This window comes from Amphimedon queenslandica, unplaced genomic scaffold, assembly GCF_000090795.2.
Source record: "Amphimedon queenslandica unplaced genomic scaffold, v1.1 AMPQUscaffold_13340, whole genome shotgun sequence".
Lineage (NCBI taxonomy): Eukaryota > Metazoa > Porifera > Demospongiae > Haplosclerida > Niphatidae > Amphimedon > Amphimedon queenslandica.
Genome location: NW_003546424.1, coordinates 152496 through 174316, shown reverse-complemented (window position 1 = coordinate 174316; position 21821 = coordinate 152496). Strand labels below are relative to the sequence as shown.

Genomic DNA, 21821 nt, shown 5'->3' with positions numbered 1-21821 from the left:
TGGTTTAAGTTCAACTGGTTTATTGGATCTGCTTCTAACACACATCAGTGTCAGTATTATTGACAGTGTTGAAGACAGTATAGCTGTCAGTATAAATGTCACTGATACACTAACTGCAATAGGTACAGTAGTACTGGAGACAGGATTACAACCTAATGTATAGCAATGTATAGGAATGACTATAGTAATAAGAGTCTATTGGTACCTTCAGTAGCAGAAACACTCGGAGTAGTTTGAGTAGTACTTGGAGTTGATCTAATGCCTGAAGTAAAGGAGGCAACAGATGTACTAGTTGAAGGTATTTCAGGTGGTGGTGGTGTAGCAAGTATAGCTAAAGTATATATTATATATTTATATTTAAAGTAAAATAATAACTAACTTATTGTAGCTGTTGTGGTAGGACCAGTTCCTAATGGATTAACAGCAGCTACTCCAACAGTATATTCTGATCCTACTGTAAAACCAGATAGAGTCCTTGAAGAAATATGCTGTGGTACTGTAGTATTTTCAGGTACATCAGAAACATTATATATGATATAATAGAAAAGTGGACCAGGAATTGGTGAGAAATATGATTGCTATAATAATAATAATAATAAATAATTATTATTACAATAAAATCAATTACTAGATTCCATGATACAGTGATGTTAACAGTATTATTAATATCAGTTGGATAATCAGTTTGTGTTAACATCAGATTAGCAACATAACCAGGAACTAAAAATAATTAATAACATAAAATATTAATTTATATTACATTATAAGCTACTGCTTACCATTAAATATAATTTGACGTATTATAGACTCACTAGATCTACCACCAGTATCAACAGCTAATACACTAAAGTTATATAGTGTATTATTAGTTGATGGTAGAGGTAAGTCCAGGTACGTGTAAGTACTACTACTAGCGCTAACATTATAATAATTAATGTCATCCATTGAACTAGTAGATCTAACAACAAGAACATAGTGAGATAAACAAGGACTCATGGATGAAACCCAGCTAAAACGTATATAGGTAGAGACAGGTGCTCCATAGGCGATAGCACCATTTTCAACAGGAGTTGGAATGCCTAAGTAAAAACAAGTAGTAAGAAGTATCTTATTCATGATAGTATGACATACCTGCTATTACTATAGAACAGTTCACTAGTAATGTACCAGCACCTCCACATTGGACAATATAATCACTCATACTTAAAGTAGGAGTGAATGTTATATTAGCACCAAGAGAATTGGTACCATTAATCAAGACAGTATTGAACTGAGTACCAATAGAACCAGTAGTACCAACAGGACTAAACTGAGAATAACCTACAGGAATACCAACACTGTCACCATTAGCATCTAGTACTATCCATGTAAGACTAGCTGCTCCACTGTTACACTCATAAGTAACTGGTTGAGAGAGACACACTGGGTTACTGGGACATGTAGTGAACTGAGGAGTACCTAAAAGCAATGAGAATTTATAAATTTGAAATGAATTGAATTTTACCTTCAACAAAGTAAAATAAAGCTAAAGATGCAAAAATAGCAAAATAAGTAAATGTCACCATATCTAGATCTAATACCTTTATAAAAGTACAAAAACACCTCCGACCTGCCCCTCCCAGTAGACTAGAAGAACCTCGCCCATTTCACCCAATTAACTTCCATGATGAAGACAGAGCTCATCTCTTATCTGTTTCTCTCTTATTTAACTTTCCTAGTGTCTGGTAAGATCTTGCTTGTGGAAATCACATCTTTATTAAGATTTATAGGTACTCCTCAGTTCACTACATGTCCCAGTTCAGTGTGTCTCTCTCAACCAGTTACTTATGAGTGTAACAGTGGAGCAGCTAGTCTTACATGGATAGTACTAGATGCTAATGGTGACAGTGTTGGTATTCCTGTAGCTTATTCTCAGTTTAGTCCTGTTGGTACTACTGGTTCTATTGGTACTCAGTTCAATACTGTCTTGATTAATGGTACCAATTCTCTTGGTGCTAATATAACATTCACTCCTACTTTAAGTATGAGTGATTATATTGTCCAGTGTGGAGGTGCTGGTACATTACTAGTGAACTGTTCTATAGTTATAGCAGGTATGTCATACTATCATGAATAAGATACTTCTTACTACTTGTTTTTATTTAGGCATTCCAACTCCTGTTGAAAATGGTGCTATCGCCTATGAAGCACCTGTCTCTACCTATATACGCTATAACTGGGTTTCATCCATGAGTCCTTGTTTATCTCACTATGTTCTTGTTGTTAGATCTACTAGCTCAATGGATGGCATTAATTATTATAATGTTAGCGCTAGTAGTAGTAATTACACGTACCTGGACTTACCTCTATCATCAACTAATAATACACTATATAACTTTAGTGTATTAACTGTTGATACTGGTGGTAGATCTAGTGAGTCTATAATACGTCAAATTATATTTAATGGTAAGCAGTAGCTTATAATGTAATATAAATTAATATTTTATGTTATTAATTATTTTTAGTTCCTGGTTATGTTGCTAATCTGATGTTAACACAAACTGATTATCCAACTGATATTAATGATACTGTTAACATCACTGTATCATGGAATCCAGTAATTGATTGTATTGTTATAATGATTAGTAATAATAATTATTATAGCCACGAGATTTGCCACCAATTCCTGATCCACTTTTCTATAATATCATATATAATGTTTCTGGTATACCTCAAAATACTACAGTACCACAACATATTTCTTCAAGGACTCTATCTGGTTTTACAGTAGGATCAGAATATACTGTTGGAGTAGCTGCTGTTAATCCATTAGGAACTGGTCTTACCACATCAGCTACAATAAGTTAGTTATTATTTTACTTTAAATATAAATATATAATATGTACTTTAGCTATACTTGCTACACCACCACCACCTGTAATACCTTCAACTAGTACATCTTCTTATTATTCCCTTACTTCAGGCATTAGTGCAACTCCTACTATGACTCCTCCTACTCAAGAACCATCACAACGTATGTACATGTAACTGTTCTATATATTAATTATTGATTATTAATAGTTAGTGCTGGTGCTATTGCTGGTATAGTAATTGCCATCATTGTAATGATTGGAGGTTTGCTTATATTGGGGATTGCTATGGTATGTTATGTTAAGAAGAAAAACAAAGACAAAGATTCTTCTGTTACTCCTACTCCTCATCAAAAAGTTGAAGTAAATTTACACACGCACATACATGCACACACACACACATACACAACTGCTTAAACACTGTATTTATTATTTATAAAGAGCCTGTACCTTATTGTCAATATTTGTCACACACAGAAAATGTACATCAACATGTGTCCTTCATGTGTATTCATTGGTCACCAGTTAATGTGGTTACATGTCCATGAACATGAGCATGATGTGTATGAAGCATATACATATATGTCCATGAATTGTACTTATGTATCAGTTATATGTTAATGGTGTATATATGAGTGTCATATGTTCATTATGGAGTGACATATATGCCCACTGATGTACATATGTACATATGTATGTGTATGTGTACCTTATACAGTGTAGGCTCATTCTGTGAGTGTTTGCCCTTAGCATCAGCTACTATAGTGTGGCCCTGTTTCCTGATAGTAGCTATACCTAATGCCTATATATGGTAGTGCTGTTTCCACTACACTTCATTCTGTACACACACACTGTAATCACATGATTAGTGAAGGTCAATTTTTTTAATGCCTCCCCCTCATAATGTAACAGTATAGAGAGTCAATATAAGTATGGGATGTACATGTACATATATGTAATGTGTTAATATTCAAAGAATAGTAGTACATGTGTACTGCTACACTCAATTACTCATTCATGTACATATATTGGCTGGTAGTATTGGCTCTATTGTGTTGTGTTGTTTGTGTATGTATTGAATGGGTTACTCTTTTCTTTTGTGTGTACATTATATTGTGTGTGTGTGTGTTGGTATGTCAACTTCTTTTTTGTGTAAAGAAGACATAAGACTAACTGTGTCATCCCTCACTTTCATGTTTAGTATGTTTAGTTTTAGATGGGGACATTATGTATTAACAGTATGTATATGTACATACAATATGTATATGTATGTATCAATGTGTATGTACACGTATGTACATGTATGAATGTAATGGTGTATTGAATTCTCTGTAATCATTGGGCCAAATCTTGTTTGTCAAGAAGTGTGCATATATTATGTATATACATTATGCATGTATAATATATGTATGTGTATTATCACTTCCATTTTAAAAGTGTCACCTTAGGATATGATATTGTATTTCTAATGTTATTTTTCTCAAGAGAATAAATTTGAAAATAATCCATTAGCAGTTGCGCCTGTATACATATACATGTACATACATTTTAAGATTTGTTTTTGTTAGGTGTTATCTTAACCTTTTGTATAGTGTATTTTATGTTTATTGTGTTGTCTGTAACTTAATGGGAAGTTTGTAGTATTTTATAGTATTATTATCTGTAATTATATATACAAATAATATGATATTGTCCTCATAATGAATGTGTGTGTGTGTACATGTGATGATGCAATAATGTGATTGTGATGATGTTGCTTCTCATTATTTTGAACAATACGTTGCTATGACAATGAATTTGCAGCTGGTTTAGCAAATGTTTGTTGTCTGTGTGAATGCTTGCTTTTATATTATTTATTGATCTTTCTCCTTCCTCTCTCTCCCTCCCTCTCTCTCTCTTCTCAAGGCTGTTAATTATGCTGAAGTAGAGCACTCTGCTAAATCATCTTCCTCTAAGAGACAAGCTCCTCCTAAACCAGCAAGCTCACATTCACATGAAGCAGTTGAATATTCTGCCATTCAAAATTCGGCAGCATCTCATAACCCACCTCCAGAGGGTACCGAGTATGCTGATCTTGATCATAGTGCTTCAACGTCTAGTGGACATCACCAGAGACCCAAGGACACCAGTAATCAAGTCCAGTATGCTCATATGAGGCCATCATGAGAAACACTGAGTGAGGGGAGGTAACCATGGAAACTATTATTAATTAGTTACTGAACTGCTTTGAACTAGTATAAACATGCTGTCTTGTTGTCTTTCCCTTTTTGTTCTTTCTCTTCTTCTCTCAAGTGTCTGTGTCTCATTAATTTTTATTAGCTTTAACTGCTGTACGTATTATTACATGTACATGTACTTATATTATTGTTCCCTTTTCTTTTGTTCCCCTTCCCCCTCCTCCTCCTATTATTAATTGACTGTTTGTTCATTAATTAATATTGGGTTGTGAGTATTATTGTTATTAATGTTCATAATTGTTTGCTGCCTTTACATTCATAACATGATAGGGTAATAATAATAGGAATTGATATCAAAATTTGGTCAATGATCATGGCATTGTGTTTTGTCAAAAATGGCTTCAAGAGAATTCTTATAATTTTCTCTAATGCATATGTACATGTTCTTATGTTGTGTAAAATTTGATCTGATTTTGATCAAAACTGAATTTTCTATAAATTTTTTAAGTTGCTAAAAATTGGGCAAAAAGCCATGTACAGGGTATTTTGCCAAAAATGGCTCCAAAAGAAATCAACATTTTAAATAATTTTTTGATACATATGCATGTCCTTATGTTGTGTATCAAGTTTGAGTTGATTCTGATCAAAATTGGCTTTTTTACAAATTTTTAAAGATACTCCAAAATTTAGCCAAAAACCCAAAGTTATAGCCTTTGGTCATCGGCTAAATTTTGTCAAAAACAGCTCAGTGAAAATCTACATTTAATTTTTTTTTCTGATAGATATACATGACCTTATGTTGTATACTAAGTTTGAGCTGGTTTTAATCAAAATTGGATTTTTTAATGAATTTTTAAAATTGCTCAAAAATCAGGCCAAAGACCATGAGCTATAACAGTACTAAGTATTTCATCAAAAAAACCGAGAGAATTCTTTATTTTTATTATATTCATAGTATAGATTTTTCTAACTATTTTAAAAATAAGAAGTGAAAACAATTGGTCTACATTGAAAACAATAATGAAAATTGGTAAAGGAAACATAACAAACACATTCCATTATTGAACTGCTTCATATACAACAGTATCAGGTTGCCTTGCTCCAGTGTTACTAGTAGTATTCACATGACCATAAGCAACATTATCTGATGTATGTACTTCTACTGGTTTGATGGCTTTTCCATAAGCTATATTCTCACTAGCTCGTAGATAAGGATCCTGCACTGTATTGTTGGTGTATCATATAATAAGACATTGCTATACTTTACAATAACTGACCTTTCTCTCCTTTACAAGGTTTATACCAGATCAAACAACCAACAATAATGAGTATTATTAGTATAACAATGACAATCACTGCTACACCAGCTCCTATACCAATGTATACTGTACTGTCTAATCCACCTGTACCTGAATTTTAAAAATATAATAATGATATTAATTACTATTATGTATACTGGTGCCATTTGTTGGTGTTGATGATGTGATTGGTGTTACTGTAGCTCCCATAAAGCTGCTGGATGGACCTAACAGTATCATTAGGTACATGTATGTATTCAATAGTTATACATACATACTTGGACTAGAGGGTGTAACTGTCATACTTGAAGATAATCCTGTCATAATTGTGGTTGAAACAACAATACTAACAATGCCTGAAAAGGAAGTTAGTAAGAAATGAAATTTTAACAATTTAATATTAACAATAACTGACTTATTGTAGCTGATACAATAGGACCAGTTTCTAATACATTAACAGCAGCCACTCCAACAGTATATACTGATCCTACTGTAGCATCAGGTATATTGTATGTAGTGGTAGGAGCTGGTATTGTTATATTAGTATCAGGATCAGTGACATTATGATATATTATATAACTTGATATATTAGGACGAGAAGAGGAAGGTGGCTAAATAAGATTATATTGGTTACATTAATTATTGTGTCATCTATATAATTTACTTTATTCCATGATACAGTAATATTAACAGCGGTATCATCATCATGATCAGGATAAGTCTGATTTACTGCAAAGTTAGTAACACTTTGTGGAACTATTTTAAAATAATAATTAAAAACTATAGAATTAATAATCTTAAAGTGACTTTAATTACAGGTACTATACTATTAAATAATTATTATTAATATAACGTAAGCAATAAACAGCTATTCATAAAATTTATTGGGAGTTAAAATCACAATGTTTAGTGTTCATGATTAAGCCACTCTACAATCTTTAAAGCACATGTAAGTTATCTATATCTCTTACCATCAGGTATAAATTTTCTCATTTCTTTAGAGCTCATATATCTACCACCAGTATCAACAGCTACTACACTAATAGAATATTCTGTATCATTAGTTGAAGGTACTGGTAAACTCAGACTAGTATCAGTAGTACTGATAGTGTATTCAATACTAGTAACATTAACATTGTAATGAGATAAACAAGGACTTGTTGATGGGGACCAGGAGAAGGTAAAAGAGTTAAGATCAATCATTAATTCATTTGGAATAGGAGCAGGTAATATACCTAGAATTGACTAAAAAGCTGACTTTAGCTTTTGTCACTTATTACATACCTTCTATCAGTATTATAGAACACATATCAGTTCCCACCAGTGCAGGAGTGTTAGTATCAAGTGCTCTACATTGGACAGTATAATTATTGATATCCATTGTAGCAGTGAATGTTATGTCAGAAACAATAGCACCACTAGTAGAAGTTAGGTTAGTAGTGAATTGAGTTCCAATCGATCCCATACTTCCCTCACTAGCTGATGAAGCATACGAAGTATCACCAAGTATACCACCAGTAGTATTCAATACTCTCCATTGTAAAGTATTAGCTGAACCAGTTGTGTCCACCCTACACTGGTAAGTAACTGTTTCATTAATACATAAAGGACTTGTAGGACAGTTAAACTCAGGAGTGCCTAAATATAGCATACTATAAAGACTTTATGAAATAAACTTACACTTCACTAGTGAACAAGACAAAAACATGACAGTCAGGAAAAGCTTCATTTTGTTGTGGGTGGTAACAGTGGTGAACTGAACTGCATGGTGATGAAAAAATGCTGTAGATTAGATCTTAACATTGTTTACTTAGCTAATTTTATTACTGTATAGACGTTTGCAGTACAGTGATAAACTAGATCTATGTGTATTATTGTACTATTTAATTAAATGAAGCACATAATTATGATGCCAATAACTATTAGTAGTAGTTTATTATTATTTTAAGAACAAAAAATAACTTTTACAATCGTTAGCGATTACAGTATACTGTTATGTATTCATCACTGTATATTCTGAATTTCCTTCTTTTTTACAGAGCGTGTCCAGAAGTGCAGCAGCAAATTTTTTTATACCATTGAAACTATTATTAATTAGGTACTTTGAACTAGTGTTCTTTCTTTCTCTTCTCTCAAATGTCTGTTATTAATTGACTGTTTGGTCATTAATTAATATTAGGTTGTGAGTATTATTATTATTGTTATTAATGTTCATGATTGTTTGCTGCCTTTACATTCATAACATGATAAGGTAATATAATAAGAATTGATATCAAAATGGCTCAAAAATAAATCTACATTTTTATATTTTTTTCTGATAGATATACATGTCTTTATATTGTATATCAAGTTTAAGGTGATTCTGATCAAAATCGAACTTTTTACTAATTTTTAAAGCTACTCCAAAATTTGGCCAAAGACTCAAGGCTATAGCCTTTGATTATTTGGTAAATTTTAAAATAGCACCAAGAGAAATCAAAATTTTAATAATTTTTGTATGTCAAGTTTGAGCTGATTCCAATCAAAATTGTTTTTTTATAATTTTAAAGTTGCTCGGCCAAAGACCATGGTATTTTGTCAAAAATTGCTTTAATAGATTTTTCATTTTTAGTCTGAGGTGAGGAGCCTGGCTATGCTAAATGATAAATTAATTTTGGGTGTTTACTGTTGAGTTTGGATACCAATGATGACTGTAGATAATTGCAGTGCCTGGTCAGCTTGTTAATCACTAAAATAAAACTTATTTATCAAAAAAGACAATAATTTATTGTTAATACTAATAATGGTTTGCTTCTAAGTTTAAACAATAATAGGTAAGCAGCTAACTAATCTTTAAAATTGTGTAAATCTAGATGGTCTGCTGTTAATCACTATTTAGCCTTTCTCCCGAATAGCATCTGATGATTTTAGCACAGCGATCCTTGATTCTATCCCTAAAAATGCAGCAAAATATCATGACAGCAAATAAAATTATAAAAGACAAAGGAACACCAATACCAAAGCCAATTGCAAGTGTATTTGCAGTATTATCATGCTTAAGGTGTATTGATGTTGAGTTGAATTTTTTGAAACCAACGCCATCAGGATTAGGAACTATCACCGAGCATGAGTAATTCCCTTCGTTATATTCTTTAAACTTATTGATTTTTAAAGTGCAGACATCATCATAATAGATAGAGACATCATTTTTGTGTTCCACTTGACTAGTAAATTGCCCACAGTACCCGAGTGCAACATTGTTCAATGCAAATTCTGTCCATATGTCAGAGATATTTAGATGAAGTTTACACTGTAAAATTTCAGGATCAGTGCTCACATGATGTACAGAAGGATCATCTGAAATGGAAGAACACATACTTAATAGTTGAGGCTTTATTTTGGTATATAAAAAAGTTTTTATGTGCAAGCCTCAACTTATTTAAATGCCATAAAAAATTTCATGGGATATTTAATTTTGTAGATTTTGTGGCTGATTTTTTACTCATAAAAATTAATACCTTGAAAGTATTCACTGCATATATACAGCATATGAATTTAATGCATATGTGCATATGGACGTGTGAAAACACAAAATGTAATCTTTTTAAAATTAAAAAATTTAAGAACTTTTATGAAAAACATGAAATTATATACCCTTGAAATTTTGTGTCACTCTATGCAAATGTGAGTGACTAATTAACTTGTATGCATGCATATAGCCTAACCAATGACTCTCAGTGTTATCTCATGATCCAATTTTGCTTCTACCTTGCAGCAGTTTGGGTCTTTAGTCGAGTATAGTAAAGAAATGGGGTGTTGACCGCTACCAATGTTACCTGGGACAGTTATCTAAAAACAGATAAAATCAGGTCACCTTATTTGCTAGTATAGTTAATTAGTCATCATACCTTTGCTGTTGTATTTTCTGTATCAAGGAACTCTACCTTCAGTTTGGCCAGTCCAATGTATGCATCAAGGTTTTTAAAGTTGCTGGTAGTTGTACAATTTGTAGTGATGTTGGGTAGTTGGCTAACTATCATTGAATATCCATTATTTTCCTTTATTTGGCTTCTAGATACAAGCAGTAAAGATGAATTAGTACAAGCGGAGTCTGTTCCTTCCTCAACGACACACAATGAAAGAGATTGGGCCACTAAGAGAAGAAGACATGATTTAAGGAGAAGGGCTGCCATCTTGTATCAAATGAAAAAGTAAAGGTTAGGATCAACTTTGACGATTTTTGCTTGGGTGGGTTATGTCACCTTAAAATGAGCTGATTTTAATATCACGCTACTATGAGTATGTGCTTGTTGTTATTGCAACCATTGATTGAGCTATTCCCTAGCTTATATGACTGTGTTTCCAATGCACATTGTTGTTGTAACTTTATGCATATGCTACTGACACCAAATACAAAACACCACTGACACCACTGACACTACAGACACTGCACTGACACTACAAACACCATATGTACCACATATCAGTCGCACTCTTGATATGGTATGATATTATCATAATATCATCTCTCTCTCTATTTCTCTTTCTGTTATATTAATTGACTGTTTGGTCATTAATTAATATTAGATTGTGAGTATTATTATTGTTATTAATGTTCATAATTGTTTGCTGCTTTACATTCATAACATGATGGGGTGGTAATAATAGGAATTGATATCAAAATTTTTTCAATGACCATGACATTGTATTAAATGGGCCTCAAGAGAATTCTTATAATTTTTCTGATACATATACATGTTCTTATGTTTTGTAAAATTTTGATTTTATTTTGATCAAAATTTATAAATTTTAAATTTGCCCCAGAAGACCTGGAGTACAGTACAGGGTATTTGTAAAAAATGGCTCCAAAAAATTCTATTTTTATATTTTTCTTATAGATATAATGTCATTTATCATGTTTGAGCTGATTTTGATTAATACTAGATTTTTTTACAAATTTTTTAATTTGCTCAAAAATCAGACCAAAAACCACGGGCTATAATAGTACTGGTTATTTCATGAAAAATGGCTTTTTATTTTTATTATGTTTATAGCATAGCTAATTTAAAAATAAGGATATGAAAACAATTGATCTGTATTTCTACAGTTTTCAAAACAATAATAAAAATTGATAAAGTAAGAACATGTCACTATACATAACAAACACATTCCATTATTGAACTGCTTCATATACAACAGTATCAGGTTGCCTTGCTCCAGTGTTACTAGTAGCACTCACATGACCATAAGCAACATTATCTGAAGTACGTACTACTCCTCTACTACCAGTGGCTGTTCCATAAGCTGTATTCATACTAACTGGTACATTAGGAACCGCCTGTACTGTATCTGTTGGTGTATCATATATTACTGTATTGGTGGTAGTGTTTTCTATAGAAATAATGAGACATTGCAGCTGTACTTTACATAAGTGAGTAGCACTGACCTTTGTCTCTTTTCCAAGGTTTACGCCAGACCATACAACCAACAATAATGAGTATTAGTATAACAATGGCAATCAGTGCTACACCAGCTCCTATACCAATGTACACTGTACTGTTTGACCCACCTGTAGCTAAATTTTAAAAAATAACAACATTGCAAAATTGATTATAGCATATAGGCTAGGACTGTTAGTTGGTGCAGTTGTTGTTAATGTGAATTGTGTTGCTTTGCTCATACTTGTAACTATTATTAATATTATAATGTAAAGTATTATAAGCTTACCAGGTACATTATTGCTACTAGAAGGTGACATTATTGTTGTACTCATTAATGTACTACTTGTAGCGGAAGGAACAGAATTACTAACAGTGCCTGCAGAAGTGAGGGAAGAAGTAGATATAGCAGGAAATGATATAGTAGATGAAAACATTTCAGTCATTGCAGTTGAAATTATCACTAAAGTGTATTTAAAATATATTTATTTATATTATAATAATCAACAATAACTAACTTATTGTAGCTGATGCAAAATCAGTAGTATCTATTCCTAATACATTGCTAGCAGCCACTCCAACAGTATATACTGATCCTAGTGTAGCATCAGGTATATTGTATGTAGTGGTAGGAGCTGGTATTGTTATATTATTATTAAGATCAGTGACATTAGGATATATTATGTAACTCAATACAGGGAGAAACATAAGGGCAGGTGGCTACAAAAAAAGCATAAAATATTGGTTAATAATTTTCTTTACTTCTTCCCATGACACATCAATGCTAAGATCAGTCTGATTTAATTGTATATTAGTTACAAATTCAGGGACTATTAATAAATATTTATATAACAATGAGTTAATCAATAAGTGTCTGCTTACCATCAGCTACAAATGTCCTTTGATCAACAGGATCCATATATCTACCACCAGTATCAACAGCTACTACACTAATAGAATGTTCTGTATCATTAGTTGAAGGTACTGGTAAACTCAGACTAGTATCATTAGTACTTATAGTGTATTCAATACTAGTAACATTAACATTGTAATGAGATAAACAAGAACTGTTTGATGGGGACCAGGGGAAGGTAAGACTGTCAGAATAAAATGTGATACTACTAGGAATAGGAGCAGATGGAATATCTGTAAAGAAATAGCTACAAGTTAAAATAGTACAGCAGATGACATACTTGCTATTACTATAGAACAGTTCACTAATGTACCAACAGCTCCACATTGGACAGTATAATTATTCATATTTAAAGTAGGAGTGAATGTTATATTAGAAACAAGAGAAGAACCACCAACAGTCAAGACAGTAATAAACTGACCACCAATAGAACCAGTATCACCAACATTATTAAACACAGTATAAGCTACAGGACTACCAACCCTATCACCATTAGTATCTAGTACTATCCATGCAAGAGTATCTGCTCCACTGTTACACTCATAAGTAACTGGTTGAGAGAGACACACTGAACTGGGACATGTAGTGAACTGAGGAGTACCTATATTTAAAAAATGAGCTCATAGCTTTAATCATTTCCTAGCTATTACCATCAAGATGATTAAATAACAACATAAAAGACAGGAAAGATAGAATTATCTCCATTATTACTGTTGAGATGTGATGTGTCTTATACTGTCTAGTGTTCACACTAGTACAAAAAGATATAGGACAGTTAGTGAACTCTCCTGGTGTACCTAAAACAATATGGATAGGCACTTGATTATAAAAATATAACTTACACTTAAACAAGCAAACAAGACAATGACTAACTTCAGTGGGTGGTGACAATGATGAATTGATGATAAAGCAATGTCAATGAAATTCATGTTGTATTTGTTTAGATAACTGGGGACATAATATTGTCATTTTCAAATTAGGAAAAACACAAAATTATGAAAGGAATAACTATCGTGCATCTATGCATAAACAAAAACAATTCCATTAGTAGTAGTTATAGTTTATGACTGAACAGTTTCATAAACTGCTGGTGTTGTTCCACTGGTAGATCTATTACCAACACTAACATGACCATACGCCATATTATCCTTCATCTCAAGGGAACTGGTTTTCATTGGTATCTCATAATCAGCAGCTGCTGTTGATGGATTAGTAACACTGTAAGACTTTACTGATCTTGATACACAACAGCAATAAGTGATGATTGAAGATAAAACTGATGATATTATTACTGACAGTATAACAGTGATAGGGAAACTGATAGCTAATGCACTAACAGTATCACTGCCTATAAACAATAGTATAATCATGTAATCATGTTAACTGCTTACTTTGCTCAGTGCAAGCTGAAGGAGCACATGTACTAGTGGGAGTAGGTGAAGTTATTCTTGTTGATGAGATAGCCACTATGAAAAATGAATGAAGCAATAACAATCAACTAATATGGATTGTGGTATGTACTCAATGAAATAATGGCAATAATAGCTTACCATCAGTCCTTATTAAAGTAGTGGTATCTGTAACTGTTGTTATGAGAGTAGAAGCATGTATACCTGCAAGTAGGAGTAATTAGGATACTGAGTTTGTGACTAACTTATTATGCCTGATGCAGTAGGACCAACTCCTAATGCATTAACAGCAGCTATTCCAACAGTAGCATCAGGTACATTGTATGTAATGGTAGGAGCTGATACTGTTATATTAGAATGAGAATCAAGAACATTATGATGTAATGTATAGTATAATACAGGGAGGTACATAGGGGTAGCTGGCTACAAAGAAAAATTATGATAATATTATTAATTATTTAATTCACTTCATTCCATGATACATTAATACTGAGACCAGTTTGACTTAATGTTAAGTCAGTTACAAATTCAGGGACTATTGATAAAATCAATATTTAGCAATAAATCTATCATCATTAATCTATGCTTACCATCTGCTACAAATGTTTCTTCACCAACAGGATCCATATATCTACCCCCAGTATCAACAGCTACTACACTAATAGAATATTCTGTATCATTAGTTGAAGGTACTGGTAAACTCAGACTAGTATCAGTAGTACTGATAGTGTATTCAATACTAGTAACATTAACACTGTAATGAGATAAACAAGTACTGGCTGATGGGGACCAGGAGAAGTGGAGCCTGTCAGAATAAAATGTGATACTACCAGGAATAGGAACAGATGGAATATCTGTAAAAATTAGAAATTTAAAATTTTACTGTTACAACATTACATACATGTAGTCTACCTGATATCCCTATAGAACAGTTCACTATATTATCAACACTACCATCTCCACATTGGACAGTATAATTATTCATGCTTAAAGTAGGAGTGAATGTTATATTAGCACCAAGTGGATTGGTATCATTAATCAAGACAGTATTGAACTGACCACCAATAGAATCAGTATCACCAACATTATTTGCAAACTCAGTAAAAATTACAGGATTACCAACCCTATCACCATTAGTATCTAATACTAGCCATATAAGAGTAGTTGCTCCACTGTTACACTCATAAGTAACTGGTTGAGAGAGACACACTGAACTAGGACATGTAGTGAACTGAGGAGTACCTATTTTAAAAATGAGCTTATAGCTCTAGCTATTATGAATTTACCATTAAGATAATTAAATAACAACATAAAAGACAGGAAAGATACAATAATCCTCATTATTGCTGTTGAGATATGATGGGTCTTATACTGTCTAGTGTCCCTACTAGTACAAAAAGATATAGGGCAGTTAGTGAACTCTCCTGGTGTACCTAAAACAATATGAATAGATACTTCATCATAAAAATATAACTTACACTGAAACAAGTAAACAAGACAATGACTAACTTCAGTGGGTGGTGACAATGATGATGAATTGATGATAATGCAATGTCAATGGAATTCATGCTGTGTCTGTTTCAGTGGCGGTTCTAGGATTGAATTTCTGGGGGGGCCTTAATGATATGGGTGGGATAATTAGTGGGTGCGGTCAACCAGGCTTGCAGGATTTCATTTGGAAAGTCAAAATTTAGAAGATTAGGCCTCTTAAATGAGCTCCTTTGTGGTTTACAGATTGTTTACACAGTCAAGCACTGCAGCTGTTTCACAGTTTACATAGATAAAACTAATTTTATACTTCACCACAAAAATTTTGGGGGGGGCCATGGCCCCCCCAGGCCCCCCCTAGACCCGCCACTGGTCTGTTTACACAAATGGTGTTTGTCTTGACAAATTTTTCACGCCACAACAAAATTAAATAAAAATTGGCATTATAGAAAAAATTATGCTCTACTGTCATTTTCAAACACCACAGCACTTAAATAAAAACTCTGCTGTTGATTGATTAGTAACATAGTAACATTGTAAAAATTTACATATTTATTATATTTAATATAATCATCACCTGTTACAATATGTGTACTTATTGCAGTCATGAATATTGCAGTACAATTCACAATTGGATTTTTTTATAATTTAAAAAATTACTCCAAAATTTTCTAGGCTATAATAGCCTTTGATCATGAATGGCTCCAAGAGAAATCTAAATTGTATAGTTTTTTTTTATAGATATACATGTCCTCGTTTTATATATCAAATTTCAGCTAATTCCGATCAAAATTAGATTTTTATGAATTTTTAAAGCTACTCAAATATTTGGTCAAAAACCCAAGGTATAGTCTTTGGTCATTGGCCAAATTTCATCAAAAATGGCTCCATAAATTCTGCATTCTAGTATTTAAAAAAAATAGATATGCATGTCCTTATGTTGTATATTAAGTTTGAACTGATTTTGATCACATTTGAATTTTTAAAAAAATTAAAGTTATTCCAATTTGGCCAAAAATATAGTTTTTGGTTGTGGGCCAAATTTTTTCAAAAAATGGCTCTGAAAGAAATCTATATTTTAATAATTTTTTCTGATAGATATAAATTTTTTGTTATTTATCAAATTTGAGATGATTTCAATGAAATTTGGATTTTTAAAGTTGCTTAAAAATTGGGCAAAAGACCATATATAGATTACTGGGTATTTCATCAAAAATGGCTTTGAGAGAATTCTATTATATTTATAGTATTGATTTTTCTAACTATAAAAACTAATTTAACAATAAGGAAATGAAAACAATTGGTCTACAGTTGTACAGTTTTCAAAACAATAATTAAAAATTGATAAAGTAAGAACATGTTGCTATACATAACATACACATTCCATTATTGAACTGCTTCATATACAACAGTATCAGGTTGCCTTGCTCCAGTGTTACTAGTAGCACTCACTTGACCATAAGCAACATTATCTGAAGTATGTACTACTCCTCTAGTACCAGTGGCTGTTCCATAAGCTGTATTCATACTAACTGGTACATTAGGAACCACCTGTACTGTATCTGTTGGTGTATCATATATTACTGTATTGGTGGTAGTGTTTTCTATAGAAATAATGAGACATTGCAGCTGTACTTTAAATAAGTGAATAGTGCTGACCTTTCCGTCCTTTCCAAGGTTTACGCCAGACCAGATAACCAACAATAATGACTACTATTAGTATAATAATGACAATCACTGCTGCACCAGCTCCTATACCAATGTACACTGTATTGTTTAATCCACCTGTAGCTAAATTTAAAAAATAATGATGACAGTAATTATCGTATACTAGATCTAGTGCTGTCTGTTGGTGTTGATGATGTGCTTGGTGTTACTGTTACTCCTACAGAGCTACTGGACAGACCTGTAGGTATATCATTAGCTCGATCATTAGGGACATAAATGTATTCAATGGTTATTAATTCATACTTGTAGGAGAGGGTGTAACTGTCATAGCTGAAGATGACACAATCATATTTGAAGAGGTAGGAGTAACAGTGGTACCAAGGATGCCTGAAAGAGAAGTAAAATTAAATAAAACTTCAACATATCCAATATCTTAAATATCAACAATAACTAACTTATTGTAGTTGATGTGGTATCACCAGTCCCCAATACATTAACAGCAGCCACTCCAACAGTATATACTGATCCTACTGTAGCACCAGGTATATTGTATGTAGTGGTAGGAGCTGGTATTGTTATGATAGTATCAGGATCAGGAACGTCATGATATATTATATAACTTGATACATTAGGACAAGAAGAGGAAGGTGGCTAAATAAGATTATATTGGTTACATTAATTATTGTGCCATCTATATACTTTACTTTATTCCATGATACAGTAATATTAACATCATCCTCATCATCAGGATAGGTTTGACTGACTGCAAAACTAATAACAGCTGGTGGAACTATTTCAAACAATAGCAAGTCAACTTATATAGTCATGCAAGTAAACATCACTTACCATCAGGTATAAATTTTTTTCCTTCTTGATCTATATATCTACCACCAGTATCAACAGCTACTACACTAATAGAATATTCTGTATCATTAGTTGAAGGTACTGGTAAACTCAGACTAGTATCAGTAGTACTGATAGTGCATTCAATACTAGTAACATTAACACTGTAATGAGATAAACAAGGACTGGCTGATGGGGACCAGGAGAAGTTAAGAGTATCAGAGGTGAAGTTAAGATCATTAGGAACAGGGGCAGCTGGAATATCTTTAAGAGGGAGAAAGAAAGACTGTTAGATTCTACCAAGAGTGAATTGATTCTACTGATTAAATAAAATATTTTACCTGCTATTAATATAGGACAGGTAACTGGTGTATAGCTACCAGTAATACCAAGTGCTTCACATTCAACAGTATAATTACTGATACTTATTGATGTAGTAAATGATACATTAGAGACAATAGGACCAGAACTATTAATCAGGTTAGCAATGAAGTCACTACCAATTGCTGACATTGCTGGTAATGTTTGGTATATATTATATGCAACAGCACCAGTAATTTGATTATAATTATCATCCAATACTCTCCATCTTAAAGTATCAGCTCCACCAGTTGTATTTACACTACATTCATAACTAACTGACTGAGAGAGACACAATGAACTGGGACAATCGGTGAACTGAGGAGTACCTATATTCAAAAATGAGCTAATAATTATTTCCTAGCTATTACCATCAAGATAGTTAAATAACAACATAAAAGATACAATCATCTTCATTATTGCTGTTGAGATATGATGGGTCTTATACTGTCTAGTGTCCACACTAGTACAAAAAGATATAGGACAGTTAGTGAGCTCTCCTGGTGTACCTAAAGCAATATGAATAGGCACTTGATTATAAAATATAACTTACACTTAAACAAGTAAACTAACTTCAGTGGGTGGTGACAATGATGAATTGATGATGAAGCAATGTCAATGAAATTCATGTTGTATTTGTTTAGATAACTGGGGACATAATATTGTCATTTTCAAATTAGGAAAAACACAAAGTTATGAAAGAAATAACTATCATGCATCTATGCATAAACAAAAACAATTCCATTAGTAGTAGCTGTAGTTTATGATTGAACAGTTTCATAAACTGTTTGTGTTGTTCTACTGGTAGATCTATTACCAACACTAACATGACCATACGCCATATTATCCTTCATCTCAAGGGAACTGGTTTTCATTGGTATCTCATAATCAGCAGCTGCTGTTGATGGATTAGTAACACTGTAAGACTTTACTGATCTTGATACACAACAGCAATATGTGATGATTGAAGATAAAACTGATGATATTATTACTGACAGTATAACAGTGATAGGGAAACTGATAACTAATGCACTAACAGTATCACTGCCTATAAACAATAGTACAATCATGTAGTCTCATGTTAGCTGCTTACTTTGCTCAGTGCAAGCTGAAGGGGTACATGTACTAGTGGGAGTAGGTGAAGTTATTCTTGTTGATGAGATAGCCACTATTAAAAATGAATGAAGCAATAACAATCAACTAATATGGATTGTGGTATGTACTCAATGAAATAATGGCAATAATAGCTTACCACGAGTCCTTATTAAAGTAGTGGTATCTGTAACTGTTGTTATGAGAGTAGAAGCATGTATACCTGCAAGTAGCAGTAATTAGGATACTGAGTTTGTGACTAACTTATTATGCCTGATGCAGTAGGACCGATTCCTAATATATTAACAGCAGCTATTCCTACTGTAGCATTAGGTACACTGTATGTTAGTCTGGCTGGTCCAGGAGTTGATACTGTTACATTAGTATGAGAATCAAGAACATTATGATGTAATGTATAGTACAATACAGGGAGATACATAGAAGTAGCTGGCTACAAAGAAATATAATGCTAATAATAATATTAATTATTTTATTCCCTTCATTCCATGATACATCAATAGTGAGACCAGTCTGACTTAATGTTAAGTCAGTTACAAATTCAGGGACTATTATTAAATATTTGATGATAAATCTACCAACATTAATCTACTTACCATCTGCTACAAATGTTCTTTCACCAACAGGATCCATATATCTACCACCAGTGTCAACAGCTACTACACTAATATAATATTCTGTATCATTAGTTGAAGGTACTGGTAAACTCAGACTAGTGTCAGTAGTATTGATAGTGCATTCAATACTAGTAACATTAACATTGTAATGAGATACACAAGGACTGGTTGATGGGGACCAGGAGAAGTGGAGCCTGTCAGAATAAAAGGTGATACTACCAGGAATAGGAGCAACTGGAATATCTTTAAAGAAATAATGGCTACAAGTTGAAATAGTACAGTGGATGACATACCTGCTATTACTATAGAACAGTTCATTAAAGTACCACTAGCATCTCCACATTGGACAATATAATTATTTATATTTAAAGTAGAATTGAATGTTATATTAGAAACAAGAGAAGATCCATCAACAGTCAAGACAGTATCAAACTGACTACCAATAGAACCAGTAGCACCAACATCATCTTCAAAATCAGTATAAGACTCAGTACCAACACTACCACCATTAGTATCTAGCACTCTCCATATAAGAATATTTGATCCACTGTTACACTCATAAGTAACTGGTTGAGAGAGACACACTGAGCTGGGACATATAGTGAACTGAGGAGTACCTATATTCAAAAAATGAGCTTATAGCTTTAATTATTTTCTAGCTATACCATCAAGATGATTAAACAACCACATAAAATACAGGAAAGATACAATCATCTCCATTATTGCTGTTGAGATGTGATGTGTCTTATACTATCTGGTGTCCACACTAGTACAAATAGATATAGGACAGTTAGTGAACTCTCCTGGTGTACCTAAAGCAATATCAGTAGATACATCATAAAAATATAACTTACACTAAGTGAACAAGACAATGACTAACTTCAGTGGGTGGTGACAATGATGAATTGTATTGATGACAAGACAATAATCATGCATTTACACAACTGGTGTTGTCATGACAAATATTTCAAGACACAATAAAATTAAATAAAAATAACCATAGAAAACTATTATTAATTAATTACTGAACTACTTTGAACTAGCATAAGCACACTGTCTTATTGTCTTTCCCCTTCTTTTCTTTTCTTCTCTCAAGTCTCTATGTCTGATTAATTTTTAGTATATTTGACTGCTGCACGTATTATTACATGTACATGTACTTATATTATTGTTCCCTTTCTTTGTTCCCCTTCCCCCTCCTCCTTCTGTTATTAATTGACCATTTCGTCATTAATTAATAATACTGTCAGTATTATTATTGTTATTAATGTTTATGATTGTTTGCTGCTTTTACACATGAGATAATATAAAAGAAATTTAATTTAATTTTTTAATTTAATTTAATAAAGTTTTACAGGACAAACACAAAAATTAAGGGATGAAAAATAACAATTAAGGCACAAAAAAGAGAGTTGTCCTGAAGGAAGGCCAAGAACTGGTCTGGCCCAATTGATATCAAAATTTGGTCAATGACCATGGGGTCAAAAATGGCTTCAAGAAAATTCTGATAATTTTCTTTGATGCATATCTACATGTACTTGTCATTAAAATTTAATCTTATTTTGACCAAAATTTGATTTTTAATAAATTTTTAAAGTTGCTCAAAAATTGCTATGCACAAGGTATTTTGTCAAAATGACTCAGAGAGAAATCTACATTTTTATATTTTTTC

General features: G+C 32.5%; 5 protein-coding genes and 3 long non-coding RNA genes across 9 annotated transcripts in view; 1 reads left to right on the top strand and 7 right to left on the bottom strand.

Annotated features, from left to right (window-relative positions):
* Positions 1 to 5259, top strand: part of LOC100635527 (nuclear pore complex protein DDB_G0274915-like) — a 9107-nt gene extending 3848 nt beyond the window's left edge. The window contains exons 8-9 of the mRNA XM_019998089.1: positions 3061 to 3212; positions 4755 to 5259. Of these exons, the coding sequence (XP_019853648.1) occupies positions 3061 to 3212; positions 4755 to 5015 (413 nt within the window). The 3' untranslated portion in view covers positions 5016 to 5259. The remainder of the gene's footprint in view (positions 1 to 3060; positions 3213 to 4754) is intronic.
* A 758-nt stretch (positions 5260 to 6017) lies between these two features.
* Positions 6018 to 8106, bottom strand: LOC105313227 (flocculation protein FLO11-like). Its single transcript, XM_019998105.1, has 10 exons — positions 8005 to 8106; positions 7609 to 7962; positions 7296 to 7559; positions 6989 to 7080; positions 6740 to 6935; positions 6603 to 6680; positions 6483 to 6551; positions 6304 to 6435; positions 6184 to 6248; positions 6018 to 6136 (listed from the first exon to the last, which is right to left on the bottom strand). The coding sequence occupies exons 1-10, from the start codon at positions 8051 to 8053 to the stop codon at positions 6134 to 6136; spliced, it is 1302 nt and encodes a 433-aa protein (XP_019853664.1). The 5' UTR covers positions 8054 to 8106; the 3' UTR covers positions 6018 to 6133.
* A 3296-nt stretch (positions 8107 to 11402) lies between these two features.
* LOC109582987 (uncharacterized) lies at positions 11403 to 12455 on the bottom strand. Its single transcript, XR_002185308.1, has 3 exons — positions 12260 to 12455; positions 11750 to 12204; positions 11403 to 11694 (listed from the first exon to the last, which is right to left on the bottom strand). It is a non-coding gene; the product is annotated as an uncharacterized LOC109582987 (long non-coding RNA).
* A 6-nt stretch (positions 12456 to 12461) lies between these two features.
* Positions 12462 to 13452, bottom strand: LOC109582982 (uncharacterized). Its single transcript, XM_019998087.1, has 4 exons — positions 13305 to 13452; positions 12935 to 13255; positions 12624 to 12887; positions 12462 to 12571 (listed from the first exon to the last, which is right to left on the bottom strand). The coding sequence occupies exons 1-4, from the start codon at positions 13357 to 13359 to the stop codon at positions 12462 to 12464; spliced, it is 750 nt and encodes a 249-aa protein (XP_019853646.1). The 5' UTR covers positions 13360 to 13452.
* Positions 13453 to 13605: 153 nt separating this feature from the next.
* On the bottom strand, positions 13606 to 14937 carry LOC109582992 (uncharacterized). Its single transcript, XM_019998107.1, has 5 exons — positions 14654 to 14937; positions 14309 to 14598; positions 14205 to 14267; positions 14046 to 14120; positions 13606 to 14002 (listed from the first exon to the last, which is right to left on the bottom strand). Exons 2-5 carry the CDS (start codon positions 14472 to 14474, stop codon positions 13716 to 13718), a joined length of 591 nt encoding a protein of 196 aa, XP_019853666.1. The 5' UTR covers positions 14475 to 14598; positions 14654 to 14937; the 3' UTR covers positions 13606 to 13715.
* A 305-nt stretch (positions 14938 to 15242) lies between these two features.
* On the bottom strand, positions 15243 to 18824 carry LOC109582993 (uncharacterized). 2 transcript variants are annotated; one of them, XR_002185313.1, is made up of 2 exons: positions 18794 to 18824; positions 15243 to 15305 (listed from the first exon to the last, which is right to left on the bottom strand). It is a non-coding gene; the product is annotated as an uncharacterized LOC109582993 (long non-coding RNA). The 2 variants fall into 2 exon arrangements; XR_002185312.1 differs by lacking the exon at positions 18794 to 18824 and adding an exon at positions 15350 to 15510.
* A 249-nt stretch (positions 18825 to 19073) lies between these two features.
* LOC109582991 (uncharacterized) lies at positions 19074 to 19588 on the bottom strand. The gene is made up of 2 exons (XR_002185311.1): positions 19516 to 19588; positions 19074 to 19470 (listed from the first exon to the last, which is right to left on the bottom strand). It is a non-coding gene; the product is annotated as an uncharacterized LOC109582991 (long non-coding RNA).
* Positions 19589 to 20120: 532 nt separating this feature from the next.
* Positions 20121 to 21821, bottom strand: part of LOC105313226 (uncharacterized) — a 4657-nt gene continuing 2956 nt past the window's right edge. The window contains exons 6-8 of the mRNA XM_019998086.1: positions 20923 to 20961; positions 20443 to 20766; positions 20121 to 20392 (exon numbers count right to left, since the gene is read on the bottom strand). Coding sequence (XP_019853645.1) covers positions 20121 to 20392; positions 20443 to 20766; positions 20923 to 20961 — 635 coding nt within the window. The remainder of the gene's footprint in view (positions 20393 to 20442; positions 20767 to 20922; positions 20962 to 21821) is intronic.

What these genes read in the sequence shown, in the direction of transcription:
- LOC105313227 (XM_019998105.1), bottom strand. Translation starts at nt 8,053, where the DNA reads ATGAAGCTTTTCCTGACTGTCATGTTTTTGTCTTGTTCACTAGTGAAG. An exon ending in GAGAAAATTTATACCTGATG is followed by an intron (nt 7,081 to 7,295) that starts GTAAGAGATATA and finishes ATTTTAAAATAG; the next exon opens with TTCCACAAAGTGTTACTAAC. An exon ending in ACCTTGTAAAGGAGAGAAAG is followed by an intron (nt 6,249 to 6,303) that starts GTCAGTTATTGT and finishes CCAACAATACAG; the next exon opens with TGCAGGATCCTTATCTACGA.
- LOC109582992 (XM_019998107.1), bottom strand. Translation starts at nt 14,474, where the DNA reads ATGTACCTCCCTGTATTATACTATACATTACATCATAATGTTCTTGAT. An exon ending in TACTGCATCAGGCATAATAA is followed by an intron (nt 14,268 to 14,308) that starts GTTAGTCACAAA and finishes TCCTACTTGCAG; the next exon opens with GTATACATGCTTCTACTCTC. An exon ending in TACTTTAATAAGGACTGATG is followed by an intron (nt 14,121 to 14,204) that starts GTAAGCTATTAT and finishes CATTTTTCATAG; the next exon opens with TGGCTATCTCATCAACAAGA.
- LOC109582982 (XM_019998087.1), bottom strand. Translation starts at nt 13,359, where the DNA reads ATGGAGATAATTCTATCTTTCCTGTCTTTTATGTTGTTATTTAATCAT. An exon ending in CTGTTCTATAGTAATAGCAA is followed by an intron (nt 12,888 to 12,934) that starts GTATGTCATCTG and finishes ATTTCTTTACAG; the next exon opens with ATATTCCATCTGCTCCTATT. An exon ending in AAGGACATTTGTAGCTGATG is followed by an intron (nt 12,572 to 12,623) that starts GTAAGCAGACAC and finishes ATTTATTAATAG; the next exon opens with TCCCTGAATTTGTAACTAAT.